Source organism: Choloepus didactylus, chromosome 7 (assembly GCF_015220235.1).
Source record: "Choloepus didactylus isolate mChoDid1 chromosome 7, mChoDid1.pri, whole genome shotgun sequence".
Classification (NCBI taxonomy): Eukaryota; Metazoa; Chordata; class Mammalia; order Pilosa; family Megalonychidae; genus Choloepus; species Choloepus didactylus.
Window position 1 is genome coordinate 117,209,395 of NC_051313.1, and position 21,770 is coordinate 117,231,164.

Consider the following 21,770-nt stretch of genomic DNA (forward strand, 5'->3'; position numbering starts at 1 on the left):
TAAAAGTGATTTTTTCTTGATTCAGTTTACTATGCCGTTATTTACAGTTCAGTTCTTTATGATGGGGGAAAGACTGGCTAAGCTAGCATTTTATATAAGAATAAATGTACCAAATTTAATTGTTGTTCTTATTTTTTATGGCATAGTTTGAAAGTAAGTTTCATTTGGATGAAGGTTTGGAGTGTCACTGACCAAATGCACATAAGCTTGACTGACCCAGTGTTGTAGATGACTCCACGGCTTTGTAAAATTTTCATTCTCGTCCTTTCCCTTTTGGTTATAACAATGGTGCTTTGGTGGTTTGGTATGCACGTGGTAACATGGGGAAATAGCCATATTCTCTATTTTAAAAAAAATCTTTACTTGTTCCAAGTCTGATTTTCTTTACTTTGCCTAATTTTTTTCTCACCTTCTAAAATTTTGCCTGTTGTTAACCATCAAAATAGTATCTTCAGTTTGGGTTCTTTTCATCACATTTCTTTTCTGAATTACTAAAACCTGCTGTTATTGATCAAAAATACTTTTGAAGCCTTTGCCTGAGTAATTTTTTATAAGTGAAGCTTATTTGGAAAGTATGACTTATTCAAAAGTTTTATTTATTTTAAATGACACTAAGACCTTGCTTACTTATAGTCTGGCTTTCCATGAGTTCTTTGGTGTTTTTAAATTTTGAAAGTTACTAGAATACTGCCAAAATGTTAAAAGTATTTTCTTGTTGCAGAATAACCATTTTATATTTCAAAGAACCTCTTGATATATCCACTCACTAGACAATTTTTTGGGGTTAATAGGAGTTTAGGGGGATGTGGATATATAATGGCTAGAATGTCAAATCAGAACCCCAAAGAAAGAAAATCTGTATTTGTGGGCCTGATCTCTCCCCACCCCTGCACCCCCACCCCCCCCTTGCTTAGTAGAACTCCCTAAATGCAGCCTCAGCCTATGGCCTTTTTTCCTGTAAATGGAAGTTCTTATGCCTGAATACCTGTTGAAAGGTTGGGCAATATTTGCTAGAGATTTTATCCTTGAAGATGCTTTGTACAGCCAGTTTTTTTTTATTCTCCTGGAAATTGTTCAACCGGTTTTAAAATGGTTTTATATCTACAAGCTGAATATTTTCTGTTTGGTTAAGGAGAAATGGGCCTCCCATAACTGAGTAACACGCATGTTATTAAAGAGAGAGAGAGGGAATTACTTCAGCATCATCCTATCTGAACTTGTCCTTTTTGGAAATAGAATAGTAACACAGAAGTAGGGCAGCCTCTTCTTGGGCACTCCTATGCTCATTCATAACCTCTCCTAAGAGGCAAGTGTTCACTGAAAAAGAAGTATATAAATAATTTATTTTCATGGTACCTCTCTGTTGTCATGTTTTAGTTGGCCAGGCATTTGTATATACAACAGATGAGATTGATAGAAACTACATATAGCTGTCTCAACAGCCTCCCCAAAGAGGAAGATGTCACACATTTTAAAAAATTAAACTCCTAATACAGTCCTTAAGTTCAGACCATAGAAAACCCAAACTGAGACTTAATGATACAGATGCAGAATGCCAGTATCCAAACTTTTGTTGCTATAGAAGTATTGGAGAATCTGAGCAGGAAACTTTACAATTGGAGGTTAAAGTGAAAATTTGAAACTGTCCCTCTGCTTTAAAGATGTGAGTAGACAAAATTCTCTATACCAACACTTTTAGTTTCTTAGTTGTTATACCACCATAGTGACAGTTAAGTTGCACATGTTATGATAACCCTACTGTTTTTCTGACTTTGATGAGCAGTTGTGATTGTCATATGAGGGAGTTGCTTGGATATATTGATCAAGAGTCATCATTATTTTTAACTACATAAAGGTGAATCTGAAACGAGTTAGGAAGGTAACTTGAAAAAGAACAACCATTTCCCCTATTTTTCTTTTGACCCATTAATTTTCTACCTTTCTCTTCAATATAACTATAGAAGAGGTAATTCTGCTTTAGTCATTCAACAAATTTTATTATTTTCCAGTGACTGTATTTAGATACTGGGGAAAATGGTGATAACATCATTGAAGGGTCCCTACCTTCATGAAGCTTAATTTGAAATGCAGTCTGTAAACTCATGAGTTAAAAAACAAAACAAACAAACAAACAAAAACCTCTTCATCTTCTTTTGTGTTACTATTTGGATATTCCTTATTGTCTTAAAACTATATCTACAATCACTTATACCTAATAAGTTCCAGGCTCTCCAGAACTGATATACTTTTATTTGATTTTTGTGATCTCTCTCTCAAAATTGCCATATGAAGGGTTTTTTTCCTTTTTTAAAAAATAAAATTATGTTCCATGATAATTGGAGAATCACAGCCTTAATTGTATGCTTGATTGTGATACTTGGAAAATCATAAAACACAGATTAGTTTATCTTTTCTTTTAGATAGATCTATCACCCATTAAACCAGTTTGTAACTGAGACGTAATTTGAAGCCCTATTGTGTTATATTTCTCTAATCCTCTTTTCAGGTATGCTTAGCCTGGTAGTCCAAACAGCTTACCAGTATTTCCCTTCCTTCTGTGTCAAGCATCAGTATTTCTTACTTTTTCAGGGTTAGCTGACCTAACAGATGTGGCTGTAAGAAATGTGTATATATATATATATATATATATATATATATATATATATATATGGAGAACTATTGATAACTCTTAGAAGGCAGGTGACTGATTCTTTACTTCATAGCAAATAAACACTTTAGAGTTGATGGCGGATAATTCTTCCAATTGTTTCTTTAAGAGATTTTCCAGCTACAACATTGAGTAGTAATAGGTATCATGTATCATTTGATATTTTACCAACTAACTTGGTTTACCTGGAATGTAGCAGCATTCCCTTTTTTGCACAGTGGAGAAACCAACCATCTCAGCTGCTTATGGTTGTCTGCCCAGTATAGCTGAGTCTTTTCCCTACCTAGATAGTCTTGCTTTTCGTTGCTTTCTTGGAAGTTTAAAAAAAAGACACATTCTTGGATTTTCATATAAACAGATATATTCTTTAAATCACACACAGATATGTATGTGTGTGCTTTAAAGAACCCTATAGCAGTAATTTAATTCTCCTCTTGAATCTTGGTCTTTAAAGAGATCAACATTTTTATTATGCTCTTTATCGGCTACTGTTTTTCTTGACCTAAGACAGGTATGTTTTTGCCAGGCCATAGGCCTCATGTATGAAACACAGAATTTGCATGCATTGCCAGTATTATCATCAACAATGCTTCTACCAGCTGTGGTTGTTTTTCGCAGTGTTAACTTAAGAGGGCAAATTTCTTTTCCTTATTTAACGGGTATGACAGAATATAATGGCCCCTGTTTCAGCTTAAGACCCAAAGGCCACAAAGAGCACTGTTCATTTTGGGGCTGAGATCTAAGCATTAGCGCTCTGGTTGCTTTTCTGTCTCTGGTTCCTTTTCAGCAATGAGCTATCAGGTATATCAAAACCAGCCTGCCACATTGAGAGCAAGGAACTAAGGCATCCCAGAGTACCACTAGGAGGTAGATTACAAGCATGCTATGTCTTAAGAGTCCTGTCATGTCCGGACTGCCCCCTCTTATATTTTCAGTCTCTTGAATATGGGTCATTTTATAGTTAAGGACCCCAGAAGAAAAGTCAAATTGCAAAACACAATTTTAAAATGAGAATAATAACATTGAAGTTAATTTTTTTGTGTTTCATTCTCTTGCCTTGATGGAAAAACTGAGAGCAATCATATACATTTTCACTCTGAATGTCAGCTTTAAAAGTTCAGGTGACAATGAAATGTACTGTCTAAGTAGAAAAAGCAGTCCCCCAAAGATGTGAGACTGTGTTTCATTTCCATATCTCTTCTCAGGCATCATTCTTAGGTACTGTAGATTCAGCATGATGTTTGGCTTTTCTTGGGGTCACCTGAAACATGTGTCTTCTTGAGGAACTGCCTTGCTCTTGCCTTATGTGTGTCCTCTTATGGATAGGCAGGCTATTGGTCATAGGTTGTTGACTCTGATGATAATTCTTTCTGATCAGTCATATGAGATAGTATATTACAGCTCCAGGATGTGGGTAGGTTTATATATGTGTGTGAGAGAAAGAGAGAAGCCTCCTCTAGTTTTATAATAAACTGTACCCAGTGTAGGACCATTGGTTGCCTAACATTTTTTTCTTTTGTTGAACTCAGGGGCAGAGGCCTGGCCTCCAGGGGTTTGTCTTAAATATGTCGGGGGAGACCAATTTGGACATGTGAACATGGTGATGGTGAGATCGCTAGAGCCCCAAGAAATTGCAGATGTCAGCGTCCAGATGTGCAGCCCCAGCAGAGCAGGAATGTATCAGGGACAGTGGCGGATGTGCACTGCTACAGGACTCTACTACGGAGGTGAGTATATCCTTGTACAGCTCAGGGTGAAGGAATTAAGGTAACAGCTTAATTAATTAATTAATTAAGGACACAGCTTGTCAAATGCATAACAGGGCATGGCCTCTTTTTAACGAGTCACCCTATGCAGATAAATGATTTGGATTGGTTTAGTCTAGGGTTCTCCGTTTTACAGAAGGTATGTAATTCAAATTTAGCAAAATGTATGAGGTATTATATTTTGCACTCTAAGTAATGATTTAGTAGTGCTACTGTTTTTATTATATAATGTTAGGTGCTATACCAAAGGCAGTCCTTTTTCTCAAGATCTCTAGAAACCAGTCATAAAAAAGATAATGCACAAAATTGCCTAATTCTCCCAACCTGATGCTCTGTTAGGCTACTAACAACTCTCAGTCATTTTCTTTATTGCCAGTCTTGTTGAACAGAGGAATCTGTACTTACTATCACTTCTTCCCTGTCTTCCATTCACTCTTCAACCTAATCTGTCCTTTACTCACTCCAGTGAAACTGTTCAGAGTCATCACTGACTATTCAGTTACTATATCCAATAGCCTCTTGACTGTCTTCAGACTGATCAACCTTCTAGTTTTCATTGGGCAGCATACTCCAAATGTTTTTCGAAATGTTTACCGTCCTAGATGCGCATGACACCTCTCCTGTTTTTCCTCCTCCTCTAAATGTTCTTTCTCTCTCTCTATAGCCTTGTCTTTGCTCTGGGAATACTAGATTCTGAGCTGAGCCCCATTCATGCTCAGTGACGCATCCAGTCACGTCACTTCAGCTGTCACTGGTGCGCCATGCACAGTGATGCTCAAATTCATATCTATGCATATAGTCTCTTTTTGGAGCTCCAAATCCGTATTTTAACTGCTTATGACAGAGCACTTGGATATTGTGTAGATTTCTGAATTTTAACCTCTCCCAGGCAAAACTTGCATCCTTCACGCCAAATCCATTAATATCATTCATGGGCCAGTAACCAGTGGGACCTTTGGAGTTATTTCAAGGAATTCTGGAATTGATGTTCTCATACATGTTTTTGCAACTAGTGGAAACTTTAATATTTTTACAGTCTCAGAATTTTTTAGTGTTAAGAGTGTTTTATGCTGCTTATGTAACATTATTCTCTGCCTAGAACCTTTGTGCCTGCTGTAATAAAGCCAGATACCTAAACATGGAACTTACAATTCCTCATGATCTGGCCTGGCCTCATTTTCACTCTCTATCTTCAGTCCCTTCCTGACTTCCTCACAGCCATTCCCTGAAAACTCCGTATGCTTTCACTTCTCCATGCCCTTGTTCATGTTGTTCCTGTTGCCTGAATTATCTTTTTCCACCCACTAAACTCTTGCTTATCCTTAGGGTTCTGATCAAGTCATCTTTCCTCCTACCCTCTTCACCCTTTGCCCACTGTTGCCACTACCCCAACAAACTTTCTCTTGCCCCTTTTTGTTTATATTATATATTTACTTGTTATATTATACTTACCACATTGTATTTTAGGTGTTTGTTTAATTATCCTTTTCTTCCTCTAGATTGTGAACTATTTGTTGAATAACAAATAATATGTTATCACATATCAGAATGCAGAGTGATTATTTGTGTTCATGGTCTGCTCATTTTGTTGTCCCTTCTACTGGCCTTTATCCCCATCTCTATATATTTAAGTCCCACCCTCTCCTTCAGGATACCCTTCTCAGGCCAACTTCACTAAGAATCTTTCTCTTATCTGCACCATTGGAAGTAAGTTCTCCCGCCCCTGGTCTCCCATTACATTGTCTCTTCACCCCTCTCTCCTTTGCTTCTATTTTGCATTTTGCCTCTTTCTATCCAATTAATTTGATAAATGTCGTATCACCTGTTCTAGTTTGCTAATGCTGCGGAATGCAAAACACCAGAGATGGATTGGCTTTTATAAAAAGGGGGTTTATTTGGCTACACAGTTAACAATCTTAAGGCCATAAAGTGTCCAAGATAACACATCAGTAATCGGGTACCTTCACTGGAGGATGGCCAATGGCATCTGGAAAACCTCTGTTAGCTGGGAAGGCACGTAATTGGCGTCTGCTCCAAAGTTCTGGTTTCATAATGGCTTTCTCCCAGGATGTTCCTCTCTAGCAAGCTTGCTCCTCTTCAAAACGTCACTCACAGCTGCACTCACTGAGTTCCCTCTCTCTGAGTCAGCTCATTTATATGGCTCCACTGATCAAGGCCCACCCTGAATGGGCGGGGCCATGCCTCCATGGGAACATCTCATCAAAACCATCACCCACAGCTGTGTGGGGCACATTCCAAGCAAATCTAACCAGCACCAAACGGTCTGCCCCACAAGACCACAAAGACAATGGCATTTGGGGGACACAATACATTCAAACCGGCACATCACCTTTAAAACTTAAGGTGATACATGTCTGATTTATCTTGGTAACTCTTCAAAAAGCTGAGCCCAGTGCAGGGTGGAGAATGGTCATTCAGTAAATTTTTAAAATGAATGTCAGCTTTTTAAGGGGGCAAGAAGACAATATGCATGTTTTTATCCCTTTGATACAAATAAAGCTTCTTAAGTGTTCTCCAGTGCTTGAGAACACAAGTCTTGTATTTTTTGTGTTTTTTAGTGTTAAAAATAATTACCACCATGTGGGACATTAAATTTTATACTTACAACAGTTTTTTTCAAATTCTAGAAGTAATTGGATTATACATCAGAAATATACTATCTTTGGGGCAGTAAAGAAATTGATCCTTTTTTAGTCTTCTTATAGGCTTCTCAAGGCTTTGTGGAATCCAGTACCTTTAAGGGTTCTTAATAATTCCTTGATTTGCAAGCAATTTTCATATGCAATGGAAACTTTTCCTTGATGAAAGCATATATAGATCTCTCCTCCTAAAAAAGGGAAAGAAAAAAATGAAACTTGTCATCTCTTTCTGAAATGACCTCCAGGGCTCTGTAGAGTATAGTTTGCAAACCCTTATCTGCTCTGGTAGAGAACTTAATTCCATTTTACAAACTAGCATATTTCATTGAATCTAAATTACTATTGGTTGTAAAATATACCCTGATATCAGAGATATTGAATGATTGGCAGAAAGTAAATGAATGTATTATGTGTATCTTGTATAAAATCACATCTGTGAACACACACACAAGTAAGCCACCATATATTAATTATGATTGACTCTTCCCAGGCTTTTCTGTCCGCTCTTAGTTTGCTAGTTCATTGAGTATAGTGCAGTGGTAAGAGTGTGCACTGTAGGCCTGGGCATGACCTTGGACAAGTTAAGTAACTGTTCTGTGCCTCATCTTTCTGTTTTAAAAATAGAGGTTGTTTGTCTTTTCTGTTTTGTTTTGGATTGTTTGGATTGTGGGGTCTTCTATAGTCTTTTCTAGAAAGAATCCATTTCCCTTATTTTCATAATAGCATTTATGTTGTTTCAGCTCATTTCTCTTCCTCAAAAGGAATTTTGGCTATATTCAATGACCCCCACCTTTAGAGCTTTTCTCTTTTCTCTTGGACTCAAAAGGCTGCCTCATTTGCTCCTAGAAGATCCTCCAAATGATGGTGGTTATTTCAGTTCTGACCTCTAGAATTCTCCAATATCAGAAATATGAGTAGCTCTTGCAAATAACAGATTGCTTGTTTTGATAAGAGAAATGCCAGCCGAAGCTGATTGTGACTTGTATAGGAAATGTTTTTAGAAGAGGCATTTCAAAATGTAAATGAGATCGGAAATTCATAATACGTTTATATTCATGAGGAAGTATATCAAATTGATAGGCTATTTCAACCCAGAAAACGAAGCCTACTGTAGGTTGGTTGCACTGCCACCAGGCAGTAGTGATTGTTTGGTGGTCATCTCCAGCTAGTTCTGCATGAGGCAAAAGCAATGATAAATGGCTGTACTATTCAGATTAACTTTTTAAATGTAGATATGTGGATCTTGAACTTCTAAGGAGCATAGAAAATCAAGAAAACAGATGAAACAGTGATCCTTCTTCTACAAACTGCTTACTTTTAAATTAATTTTTAAATTAGTTTGATCATTCAAAAAATCAACAACCCCAAAAAATCAAAAACAACAAAAAGATAAGGATTTAGTAGAAGGAAAAAAATATAAAGATAATTTGAAAGCAACTCCTTCATTTTTCTTATGGTAGCCAGAGCCCCTCTGTTAACAGAAACTTCTTTGGTCCAGAATGTTAGGTTCCAAGGATTCTGAATTTGATTGTTAGTTCCTTCTTTTAAAAAACCAAGTGTAATTCCTTATTAAAATATTAATAAACTTAATGTTAAAAAGAAAATAAGTAGTTGTAAAACCATTTACCATTTTAAAGATTAAAAACTTAGACATAATTTGCTTTTTTTATTTTTTTAGAAGATATCCTTCACTTTTCTTTACATGGTATCAGAGAAACTTGTGGCTTTGTTCTCCTGTATACTTAATGTATTTGTCATGTGTATGCAGGCATGGCAGTCAGTGTAGTCTGTTTTTTCTGTTCTCTTGGACCCTCTTCTGCCATGGAGTCTCTCCTTTAGATCAGCTAATTGCCAGGGTGGGACAGAATGGCAGTGATTCTCCTCTTTGGCAGTCTTTCCAAGCTGCTTTTCTCTACCTTCAGCGTTTAGCCACTGGAAAGATAAATTATGTCAGAAGTACAGCCCTAGATTTACATCTATTCCCCCCCACACTGCCCTGCCCCGCCACATAATCAGTCTCATAGGAGTTGTTTTTCCCCTTCCTTTGAAAAAGAGGGAAACTTCCTTTCCTGTCTGCCATTAGGAAGTTCTGTGAATTGATTCTATTTGTGTATGTGTTGGTAAGGTTTGTAGCTCTACGTCTGGATTGAGTTAAAAAGTATTTTAGTTGCTTAGAGATGCCCTATCAAAGTAAAATATTTATATGTAAAACTTACTGCACTTTCTTGATTGTTATGTGACAGCTATTTTCATATGCCTTATTGGTTGAATGATCACTTTTCTTGCGGGCAAGAGAGGTAGAGCCGTTATCATATTTAAGTGAAACACTGATTAGATGATGCATCCTGATTTCAGAAATATTAAAAACAGGGAAAAAATGCATTATTTAAAATTGAGGAAATATGTACATTTCCCCTGCACAAAAATGCTTACATATTTGTTAAAAGTGTTTCAGATGAGAAATTCTTAAGAAGGTTTTGCTGAATTGCTGTGTGATGGGAATTTTTAGTAAGTGCCATTGTGCACACTTGCCACTGGATCAGACCAGAGTATGTCTCTTTCAAAATAAGGAGGTAAATATAATTGAAACTTATCCCTAAAGGAAGAAAATATTTCCTTGCCTTCCATTAAAGTCATGGTGAATACCTAATTTATCAGTATATAGTATAAAACTACAGAACAATGTGTGATTATTATTTTTTAGCAGAATGATGTTTAGTGTCTAAAACAATTGATATACAAGGCTTTTCAGCTTTTCTGATATCTTAGTCTTTCTGATAGTGTATATTCCTTAATTACCGCTCCAGTGTAGCCATAATTTATTTTTAGAAATCGTGCGTTATCCTTGTAGTTTAAGTTGGGTATGTTTGAAGAGGAAAATCTTGTTGAAAAGCAAATTGCATTCTGTTGCTGTAATGATGGTTTGACACTAGCCACATAGTGCTCTAATTGAGTTTTCCTTGGAATGGCAAAGCTATTTTTCACTTAGAAATTAGTTCGTTCTATAATCTTTATCTTCAACTCTGTTTTTCTTCTTTGATCTTTAAAGAGCTTATGCTTTCCTTTCTTTAAATAAAGGGAATGCCAGTATTGAACATTCAGCCCTAGGAAAGAATGCTGTGAGCCTGCTAACTTCTGGATTTTGCTTTGTAATGATCAATGTCTTTTCAGTTTCTTCATATGATTTTTAAAGAAGTTTTGCTTGTCCTTTGTTTTGAAAGGGTCTTGAAAGCAATTGAGTTCTACACTGGGTTAGGCTTTGGCTCAGTATCTACTTCAAAGTCATTTTTCCTTTTTTTTTTTTAAATTATAGTTTCTCTTTTATATTAGGAAATCAGAAGTGATTAAGCAAGTATATCATATTCTGATTTAAAACATATTTGATGATTTAACAAATGTTTAATAATATGTTTTATTTAACTCTATAGCCAAAATATTGTCATTTCCTCATGTGGCTAGGGTTGCCTTATTGACATTGTAGCTCTACAAACTCAGTATATCATACAGATTTTTTTTCCTTTTCTTTAAGAAATTATATAGAATTGGTGTTTATTTTTCTTCCAAATGTTTAGTAGGACTTACCAGTAAAACCATCTGGGCCTGAAGGGTTCTTTTTTGGAAGGCTTTTAATTATAAATTCAATTTATTTTTATAGTTATAGGTCTATTCAGGTCTATCTATTTCATCTTGGGTTACTTTGGGTAATTTCAAGGAATTGGTCCACTTCATCTAAGTTGTTGAATTTATGTACATAGAGTTGTTTGTAGTATCCCCTTATTATCCATTTAGTGTTTTCTAGGCCAGTAGATATCTCTTCTTGATATTGCTAATTTGTGTCTTCTCTCCTTTTTTTTTTTTTTTTTTTTTTTTCCCTGACAGGTTTCTCAGTTTTATTGATCTTTTCAAAGAGCCAGCTTTTGGTTTCATTGATTTTTGTTTATTTCTCTGTGGATTTCTGCTCATATTTCATCATTTCCTTCCTTCTGTTTGCTTTGGGTTTATTTGCTCTTTTTCTGGTTTCTCACGGTAGAAGCTTAGACCTTTGATTTGACACCTTTTATAGCGTAGCTGCTTTAAATTTCCCTCTAACCACTGCTTTTTGTATTTGTATTTATATCCTCCAAATTTTGAAATATTGTATTTTCAGTTTCATTTGGTTGAAAATATTTTCGCATTTCCCTTGAGGCTTCCTGCTTAACCTATAGATTATATAGTAATATGTTGTTTAATTTCCAAATGTTAGGGGATTTTCCTGTTGTTTTTTTTTAATGGTTACTAGTTAAGTTCCATTATGGTCGCAGAAAATACTTTGTTTGATTTCATTTCTTTTAAATTTGCTGAGGTAGATTTTTATGACCCAGGAGATACTGTCTTAAGATCTTGGTGAATGTTCCATGTGCCATTCAAAAGAATGTATACTCTGCTATTGTTGGGTGGAGTATTCTGTAAATGTCAGTTAGATCCAATTAGTTGATGGTAGTGTTGAGTTCTCTATCCTCTGTATTTGGGAAGGGCTTTCCCAAATGGGGAGTATTTTAACTAAATAGATTTGGATTGGTGATGGGGAGAAATATCACATTTCCAGATTGAAACAAGGTAGGGAAAAGCATACCTTTTTGGTTGAGCATGACTAGTGCAGTTTGGTATTAGTGTGGGAGTTCTGTTTGGGAAGGGGGGATAGATTTGAGGTGACAGTGCTCTTTTAGGAAAATGTGTACCCACTGGTCGTTTGGAAGAGAGATGAGAAGCCACAAGCTTTTATGGCCCAAGGTGCATACTTTCAGTGTAGCTAATTAAGAGAGAATTAGTATATTCTTTGCATCAGATGTGATTGGGTGGTGAGTTTGATTCCCTTTTGTAGGGATGGAGAAGTCCAGATGGCCAAAAGGGAGCCATAAGAACCCCTGTGTGAGATATTTCTAGACCTGCTTCAATTTAGGGTTAAATAATTAGTCATGCTTTAAAGTGTTAAGACCCTGTGTAGAAATGGAACAGAAGGGATGCTTGGGAAAGTTATGTAAGACCAAAGAAGTGAAGAAGAAATGGGAAGAAAAGAAGAAACATTAGGAAATTCTGCTTTGTCAGTATCTTTCATTCTGAATCAATGAATTTGATGACCAAGGGGGTAATGTAGTTGTCTTTTGGGAGAATGTTGAGGGGGAGGAGTTACCTTTTTTTTCATTTATTTTGTTAGTTTTTGCATTGGTCCAGCTAGAAATGTGAAGCTGACTGGTAGCAGTTTCTTTGAAGTTGGGAACAAAGCCTATCTTCTTTTAGGAAGAGGGGAGAATGAAGTTAACATAGTGTATTATCAGGAGTTCTCTGGGATGCAAAGCTTTCACTAAGGGTAATTAATTACTATCAGTAATGCTATTTTATACTTTTTGTCCATTATTATATCAAAGATAGGATTTGGGTTTTTAGAAAGGACAAATGGGGCTTATTATACTTTTAAGTGGTGAACATAGCTCTGTAGAAAGATACCGGAAACCTAGGTTAAATACCATAGAAGCACATTTACTGAGAGGAATGGCTTTAAAAAACAACAACGACAACAACAAACAACAAAAGTATATATGGTTAAATTAAGTAAATCGGTGGTCCAGAATTTGACTTTCTAATTGTTGAACTAAATACTTTTTTAATAACTTTGGGAGTACTTATGCTTGAATTATTTTATTTTAAATTGTCCTTTGATGAAAATACTGCAGTCATCAAGAAACATCAAGTGTGTTCCAGTCAGATTGGTTGAGAAATTCAGCAGGAGTGGTGAAGAAATAAGGCTATGAGCTATTTTTCTACATACTTACATATAAAATGAGCAATATTTAAATGTCCAGCATATGTGTACAGTGTTTTTTACCATTAATACCAAAATGATTATTAATATGCCAGTTGTAATCTATGTATTTTATGCCAATTGCATGCATTTGGCTCTTAAACTGTAGCTATAGTTTTGATTCCCGGCATTAGCCTTAAGCATAATTGTACTTTGAAATTTAAACTAGTAATTTAAGATGCATAATTGTAGTTTCATGCTACATTTTCTTCAATTGTGTTATCACAAACTCAGATTATGTTTTATCAGTAAATGTGGTAGGTTGAATTGTGTACCCCAGGTTAGACATGTTCTTGGTCTTGGTTCACATTTTGGTAGGTAAGATCTCTTCAAGATGTTCAGTAAGGTGTGGCCCAACTGAATTAGTTTGGGCTTTAAACCTGGTTTACTGGAGTCCTTTATGAGCAGAGTGAAAGTTAGAGAGAAGCCACAGGGAGCAGCCAGAAGCTGGAAGTCAGTGGAAACCAGAAGAGAAAGAAGAGGCTGCCATGTGATGGAAAAGTCAAGAACCAAGGTTTGCCTGCAGCCAGCCCCAGAACACCACAGTCTTTAGGGAGAAAGCATTGCCTTGCTGACACCTCAATTTTGGACTTCTCCTAGTCTCAAAACCATGAGCCAATAAATTTCCATTGTTTAAGCCACCCCCTGTTATGGTATTTGTTTTAGCAGCTAGGAAACTAAAACAGTAGGCTGTAGAAATTTAAGTTATTAGGATGTTAATATTTCTTCCTTTTCTGCCAGGGAAACTTGTCTCCATAAATAGTATCTATTTCCTGATCGTTAGAGCCCTCAAAGCTGACTGGGCTGGGGAGGGGGTGCACCATGGTGTTATTGATAAGCACTAGATCAGGATTAAAAAAAAGATCTGACTTCTAGTTCTCATTCTGCCACATAATATACTACCAGTTGACCTTGAGCAAGTAATCATTGGGCCTCAGTTTTGTAATCAATAAAATGCACTCAATAACAATAACACTGTCCCTAAAGCATTTTTTAAAATTTCTTAAAGTGCTTTATTTTGATAAAAGTTCATTTAATTTTAGAGATCAGGCAAGTCCAAGGCTTCATAGAAGTATTCATTCTGCTTACTGAAACATTTGGCCTTGTGTGCCCTTGGCTGTCATAATGTATCTCAAGCAAATATGACCTCTGATAATGACATGGGAGTTTTCTTTTTTTGTTAAGAGATACATTGAAAAGCTAACTTTTTCATGTTTTTTTTTTATGCAATTTTTTTGAGATATAATCACATAACATACAATCATTCAAAGTTTACAATCAGTTGTTCACAGTATCTTCGTATAGTTGTGCTTGCATCACCACAAACTTTGAACATTTTCATTACTTCCAAAAATAAAATGAAAATTAAAATAAAAAAGAATATCCAAAACATCCCATTCCCTTCCTCCCCCCATTGTTCATTTACTTTTTTTAATACAGTTTAATTGAGATATAGTCACATACCCTACAGTCATCCAGTGTACAGTCATTTATTCAGAGCACCATCAGACAGTTGTGCATTCATCACCAGAATCAATTTTTGAAACTTTGCCTTACTCCAAATTAAAAATAAAAGCAAAAAAACAAAACAAAACAAAACCACCTATATCTTTCCATCCCCTCCATCCCACCCTGTTCTTCATCTCATTTTTGTCCCCATTTTTCCACTCATCTGTCCATATATTGGATAAAGGGAGTGCAAGCCACAAGGTTTTCACGGTCACACAGTCACACTGTGCACTCTACATAGTTATACAATCATCTTCAAGAATCAAAGTCACTGGGTTGCAGTTTGACAGCTTCAGGTATTTCCCTCTAGCCATTCCAACACACTAAAAACTAAAAGGTGATAACTGTATAGTGCATAGGAATACCCTCCAGAGTGACTTCTCGATTTTATTTGAAATCTTTCAGCCACTGGAACCCTACTTTGCTTCATCTCTCCTCCCCCTTCTGGTCAAGATCCTCTCAATCCCACAGTGCTGGGTCTGGGTTCATCTCCAGGAGTCATTTCCCACGTTGCCAGGGGGATTCACACCTCTGTGAGTCATCTCTCACTTAGAGGGGAGGGTAGTGAGTTCACCTGCCCAGTAGGCTGATGAGGGTGGGGCACATCTGAGCAACAAAGAGGCTCTCTGGGGGGATCTCCTAGGCACAATTATAAGTGGGCTTAGCCTCTCCCTTGCAGCAACTAGCCTCACAGGGGAAAGCCCCCAGATCGAGGGCTTGGCGCACTAAATTGGCAGTATTCAGTGTTTGCTGGAAAATCAGCAATAGCCCAGGTGGGGAAATCCAACGCTTCCATGTTTTTCCCCAGCTCTGGGGGGGAAGGGGGGTTGGAAATACACTTACACTTTCTGCCCATATTGCTCTGGGATGTGTAGGAATTTCACCCCAGCCTGTACAAACTCCTCAAATCCCACTTCTTTCACGGAAGTTTTACTGACAAATTGAAACGCAGAATGTTAATGGCAAGAATCTGTTAACCCTTATTAAAGTCTTCACAGTTTGGGATCCGTGGAAGTTTGTTCTTAATAAAGTAATATCTTTTGAAATTTGCTACACTTGTATCTCCATCCTTCCTTTTCTTTCTGCCTTTTTGCTGAAGTATGTCAAAACAAATCACAGACATCCTAATTTTACCACTTCATAGTTCTAACAGAATTTTTTAAAAATTCGTTAGTGTCATCTAATAGTCTACATTCAAAAATTTCCCCACTTGTCTCAAAAAAGTCTTTTCAGAGTTGAATTGTTCAATTCAGGACCCCTGCAAGAACTTCATGTTGCATTTGTTTGTTGTTAAAGTCTTCTTTAATCTGGAGCAGTCCCCTTTTCTACCCTTGTGCATCCCCCCCCCCCCCGTTTTTAATGCTATTGACTTGTTGAACAAGCCAAGTCATTTGTCTGTTAGAATATTCTAGATTTTAGATGTTTATTTACTTCCTTCTGGTGTCTATCTTGTTCTGCTATTCCTTGTATTTACTGTAAACTGAAAGTTATCTCTAAAGGTGTAATTTGGTTAGGTTGTAATTTGATTGGCCAGAATACTTCATAGGTGGTGCTATGTACTTCCTATTGCATTGCATTAGTGCCTGTTTGTCCCTCTTTTAGTGGTATTAAGATCCATGGGTTCAGGTAGTAGCATCCTGATCCTCCATTGGCTAGGTCCCCACCCTTTTGCCTGATTGTTTTCATCCATTGTTGATTGTTGCCTAAATCATTTCATTAGGGGTCACAAAGTGGTGATTTTTCCCACTTTAATTAGGTGGAATGCTTCTGGGAGAAAAAAGTGTCAACAACTATGACTATTTGGTTATCTTGAAACTCAGTTTTTACAAAAAGGTAGTATCTGTGCTTAATTCTTCATTTTTAATAATTTTTATTAAGGAGCTGGTGCTCTAGTTACTTCTAATTAAACTGATGGATGAGGAGGAGAAGTTGAAGTTATTTTGGTTTATTTCCTCCTTTTTTTAGGTATCATTATAAACTCCTAGATTTTGTTTATGAGACCTGTTGTAGTGCATTGCAGATAGGATCCAGGAATTGTGTTTTTAACACACACTAGATGATCTTGATGCAGGTGGTCTGCATGCAATATTACTTATTGATTTTAGAACCAGTTTCTGTTTTGATGTTGTGTCTTCCATACCACAGCATTGTACAGTGACAAGTCAATGTCCAAATTTATCAGATGAAAGTTTTTATCTAAGTAATTCATTTCTAAGTCAGCAGCACTGAATGTTAGTACATCTTAGTAAGGGGATCTTTTCTGTGTTTGGTTTATTGTCAGTGTTATAGTCTTCCTTCTAAAGACTGTAGCTGATTATCAAACATTCCCTTAACATTGACTCTAACTTCCAACAAGGCAACACAGTAAACATTGTTTAAAAAAGCCATCCATGGTGCTAATTACTTCTGCATAAATAATTTGCTATTTTTTGAGTACCAATGCTATACCAACCATTGTCCCAGGAAATTTACTTATCTCCAATTCTCACTCAGCTCCCTTTTGGCCTAATTCAGTTTTTGAGTGTGTAAAACATTGCTATGATTCCTAAGTCAAAATTGTTTTACATGTTATATTTAGAGAAGTATTTCTTCCATCTCTTTCCACTTCAGCTGGTCCCTTTCTCCCCCCACAGGTGGTTTATGCATTCAGTGTTTGTTTCACATACTAGCACATATATATAAATTTGCCCCTTTTCTTGAACAAAATATGTCATAACTATAGCTATTGATCTGATGCTTAATTTTTTTCACTTAATATATCCTAGGGCTTACCCTATAAAGTTAATAAAAATCTGCATTTCTTCTTATGTCTGTATTCTCTCATGTAGATATGCCATCGTTTATCTAGTCCTTATTAAATGGACATTTGAATTGTTTTTAATTTCTCACTGTTAAAAATAATATAATAATATATTAATACAATATGTATTAATAATAATATTGCTTTTCCTCCTTCAGCTTCTTCCTCATTTCTCTACTGTCCTTCTTAACAAATTCCGTAGAAAAAAATGTATCAGTATTGGCTCTCTCTACCTCCTGATCTTTTGTTTTCATGAATTCTTTTCTTTCTGGTTTCAATCCCCATAACTCCACCAGTGAGAAGCCTGGAAGATACTAAACCCAGTGGTTTGTTCTTAGTTTTCAACTTACTTATAACAGCGTTGAACCCAACTGATGACTGTCTTCCTTGGAACACTTTTATCACTAGACTTCTGGAACATCATATCCTTAGGACTGTTCTGTATCTTTTCTGACCCACCTTATCATTGAATGAATGCACCTCTCCTTCCTTATTGTGTCAGCTGATGACTGGGGAGAGTATTGCCCTTCTTAAGGAGAGGACAGTCATTTAAGAAAAAGTGATAGGAAGGGGTGGAGTCTTTGCATGTGGGAGCTGGGAATGGGAGGAAGGAGAGGAAGGAATCTTGGTTCAAAGATCACCTGTAGTCTAACAAAATCAAATTTATTACTTGATGCAGTGATGGGAAGGCACTCCAGGGGAATTGTGGAACACCACACATCAAAAGGTTTGGATTCCTGCTGAAGGATTCTGAGAAGGCTCTAAGAGAAGCAGGAATCAATTCAGGATTGGTTGCTGTTTCTGAGATGGGATTAAGAAAAGCCAAGGGTTAACTAGGGATTGAATGTTATCATGAGGCCAGGGAGGTTTAATTGGGTATCTTCAATTAGTAGGTGGGTATAACAAAGCAGATTTGGGGGCACTGTTGGTAAGAAAGCAGTAGGCACTCAAAGAGGGTCATTATACCATTTTACAGCTGCTGTATGACTTTGGGAGAAACAATGATTCTCGTTAGCTTTTTTTTTGAAGGTATTTCTTTTTTTATTAGACCATCTGTAGGCTTACAGAAAAATCATGCGGAAAGTACAGCGTTCTTATATACTACCCCCCAACACACATAGTTTTCCTTATTATTTATATTTTGCATTAGTCTGGTACTTTTGTTAGAATTGATGAAACAATGTAATTATGATATTAACATTAGCCCACTATTTATAATAGGATTCAATCTTTGTGTTGTTCAGATCTGTGGTTTTGTGTATGTGTGTGTCTGTAGTAACTTATATGCAACCTAAAATTTCCCTTTTTATCCCTTTTCAAATATACAGTTCAGTGGTGTTAATTAAATTACATTCACAAAGTTATGGTTCCACCACCATCATCCATTGCTAAAACTTTCCATCACCCTAAACAGATGAACTTGATATCAAGCAAACAGTAACTCCCCATTCCCCTCTCCTGCTCAGCCCCTTCGTAACCTATATTCAAGTTTCTGACTCTGAATTATTTAATTATTTTATATCAGTGAGATCACACAATATTTGACCTTTTGTGTCTGGCTTACTTCACTCAACATGATGTCTTCAAGGTTCATCTGTGTTGCTACATGTATCAGGATTTCACTCCTTTTTATAGCTGCATAATATGCCATTTTATATATATATATATATATATATATATATATACATACACACACACACACACACACACACACCACATTTTGCTTATCCATTCATCAGCTGATGGACGCTTTGGTTGCTTCCACCTTTTGCAATTGTGAATAGTGCTGCTGTGAACATCAGTGTGAAAATTGTTTGAGTCCCTGCTTTCAATTCTTCTGGGTAAATACCTAGAAATGAGATTACTGGGTCATATGGTAATTCTATACTTTCTGAGGAACCAACAAACTGCCTTCCATATCTTTTAGTCTTTCATCAAGTATAATGTTAGCTTTCATGTATGCCCTTTATCGTGTTGAGCTTCTATTCCTAGTTTTCTAAGTGTTTTTATTAAGAAGGGATGCTGGATTTTGTCAGATGCCTTTTTGGCATCAATTGAGATCATCATGTGTTTTTTTTCCCTTTGTCTTGTTAATGTGGTGTATTATATTAATTGATTTTCATATGTTGAACCACCTTTGTATATCTGGGATAAATCCCACTTGGTCATGGTGTGTAATTCTTTTAATGTGCTGTTGGATTTGATTTACTAGTATTTTGTTGAGAATTTTGTCTGTTGCTTCCTCTCCCTCTAGTTTAATCACTTTCCTGATCTTCAGAGATGTCTAGGCAGTGACCACCCTAAGTTTTTCATAAGGGATATTGGTCTGTAATTTTCTTTTGGTTTTTATTTGGCTTTGCTTTTAGGGTGATGTTGGCATCATGCAATGAGTTAAGTATTCCTTTTCAAGATTTTGGAAGAGTCTGAGTAGGATTGGTGTTAATACTTCTTTGAAACTTTGTTAAAATTTCACCAGTGAAGCCATCTGACCCTGGGCTTTTCTTTACTGAGAGGTTTTTGATTAATGGTTTAATCTCTTTACTTTTTATTAACCCATTTAGATCTCTGTTTTCTTGAGTCGGTGTAGTTTGCGTGTTTCTAGGAATTTGTCCATTTCATCTAGGTTATATAATTGTTGGCATATGGTTGTTCATAGTATCTTCTTATAATCCAGCCAAAGGATTGTCAATTTTATTGATCCTTTCGAAGAACCAACTTTTGGTTTTGTTGATTCTATTGTTTTTTTAATGCTCTGTTTCATTTATCTCTGCTCTAATCTTTGTTTTTTCCCTTCTGCTCCTTGGGTTTAGTTTGCTCTTCTTTTTCTGGATCCTCCAGTTGTGATGCTAGGTCTCTGATTTCAGATCTTTCTTCTTTTATAATGTAAGCATTTAGAACTACAAATTTCCCTCTCAACACTACTTTTGCTTTATCCCATGAAGTTTTGGTATATTTTCATTTGCCTCAAGATTTCTTCCTAATTTCCCATGCAGTTTCTTCTTTGACCCATTGGTTGTTTAAGAATTTCCACGTTTGTGAATTTTCCATTTTTCCCTCTGTTATTGATTTCTAGCTTCATTCTCTTCTGGTCGGAGAAGATACATTGTATGATTTCAGTATTTTTGAGTTTAATAAGATTTGTTTTGTGACTTAACATATGGTTTTAATGGAGAATGATCCATGTGCACTAGAGAGGAATGTGTTTTGCTGTTGTTGGGTGAAGTTGAAGTGTCTGTATCTGTCTGTTAGGTCTAGCTGGTTTAGAGTATCACTCAAGTCATCTATTTTCTTTTTGGTCTTCTGACTAGATGTTTTATCCATTATTGAAAGTGGTGTATTGAAGTCTCCTACTATTAATGTAGAACTGTCTATTTCTGCTTTTCCAGTCTGTCAGTATTTGTTTCATATATTTTAGGGCTCTGCCATTGGGTGTATATGTGTTTATAAGGTAACTACTGATAATGCAGGACTTTAATCTGCCATTTGCTATTTTGTCTTGTAAGTCTTATACCCTTTTTGACCCTTAATTCTTCCATTAATACCTACTTCCATGTATATTTCTTCATTTGTATTGTATCATTTTGAATCCCTTCTTTTCTCTTTCTGAATATATTTTTCATTATTTTCTTTGTGGTTACCATGGGATTAAAAATTAACATCCTAAATCTATAACAGTCCTATTTGATTTGATAACAGCTTATCTTCAATAGCATATACATATACCGCCCATATACCCCTCCATCATCCCATCTTTTTTTTGTACTTGTTACAAATGATATTTTTGTACATTGCATGTCCAGAACCATTGATTTATAATTACTTTTTATACATTTGCATTTTTTTGAAATAATTTCAAACATATAGGACAGTTGCAAATATAATATGAACCCCATGCAGAGAACTCCAACACCCCCCACCCCCAGATATTCTTGTCTACCAATTTTACATTTTGCTACCTTTGCAGTACCTTTCTTTCTCTTTCCTTCCTTCCTTCCTTCCCTCCCTCCCTCCCTCCATCCATCCATCCCTCACTCTCTGCCCCCTTTCTTTCAACTATATCTGTTATCTTTCTGTCAATTATCTATCTACGTATTTATCATCTTCTGAACATTTGAGAGCAGGTTGCATATATCATACTCCTTGAACTCATAACACTTCCATGCATATTTCCTACAAACAAGGATATTCACTTATGTCATTAACTGAACTGCAGTTAATTCAAGAAAATTAATATGTATATAAAGCTTAAATTCTATATTCCAGTTGTCCCTTATGTCCCCCTTTGAGCTTTTCTCCTCCATTCTTAGATCCACTTCAGTATCATATATTGCATTGATTATCATTAACTTTTTTTTTAATTAACTATATAAAAAATTTTTTTTAAAAAGATATGCAATAAAAAAACATTTCAAACAAAGCATAACCAGGAAGTAAGAAAAAGACACCTAACCTAAAATAACTACTTTACTTCCAACACGTTCCTACTCTACCCCAAGAAAACCTAATATAGCAACATTTCTGTGAACTT

At 36.0% G+C, this 21,770-nt stretch overlaps 1 protein-coding gene across 2 annotated transcripts in view; it reads left to right on the plus strand.

The window, feature by feature from the left end:
- ILRUN (inflammation and lipid regulator with UBA-like and NBR1-like domains) overlaps window positions 1-21,770 on the plus strand; it is a 116,068-nt gene that overhangs the window by 64,188 nt on the left and 30,110 nt on the right. For both annotated transcript variants that reach the window (XM_037842663.1, XM_037842664.1), the window contains exon 3: window positions 4,198-4,395. In XM_037842663.1, coding sequence (XP_037698591.1) covers window positions 4,198-4,395 — 198 coding nt within the window. The remainder of the gene's footprint in view (window positions 1-4,197; window positions 4,396-21,770) is intronic.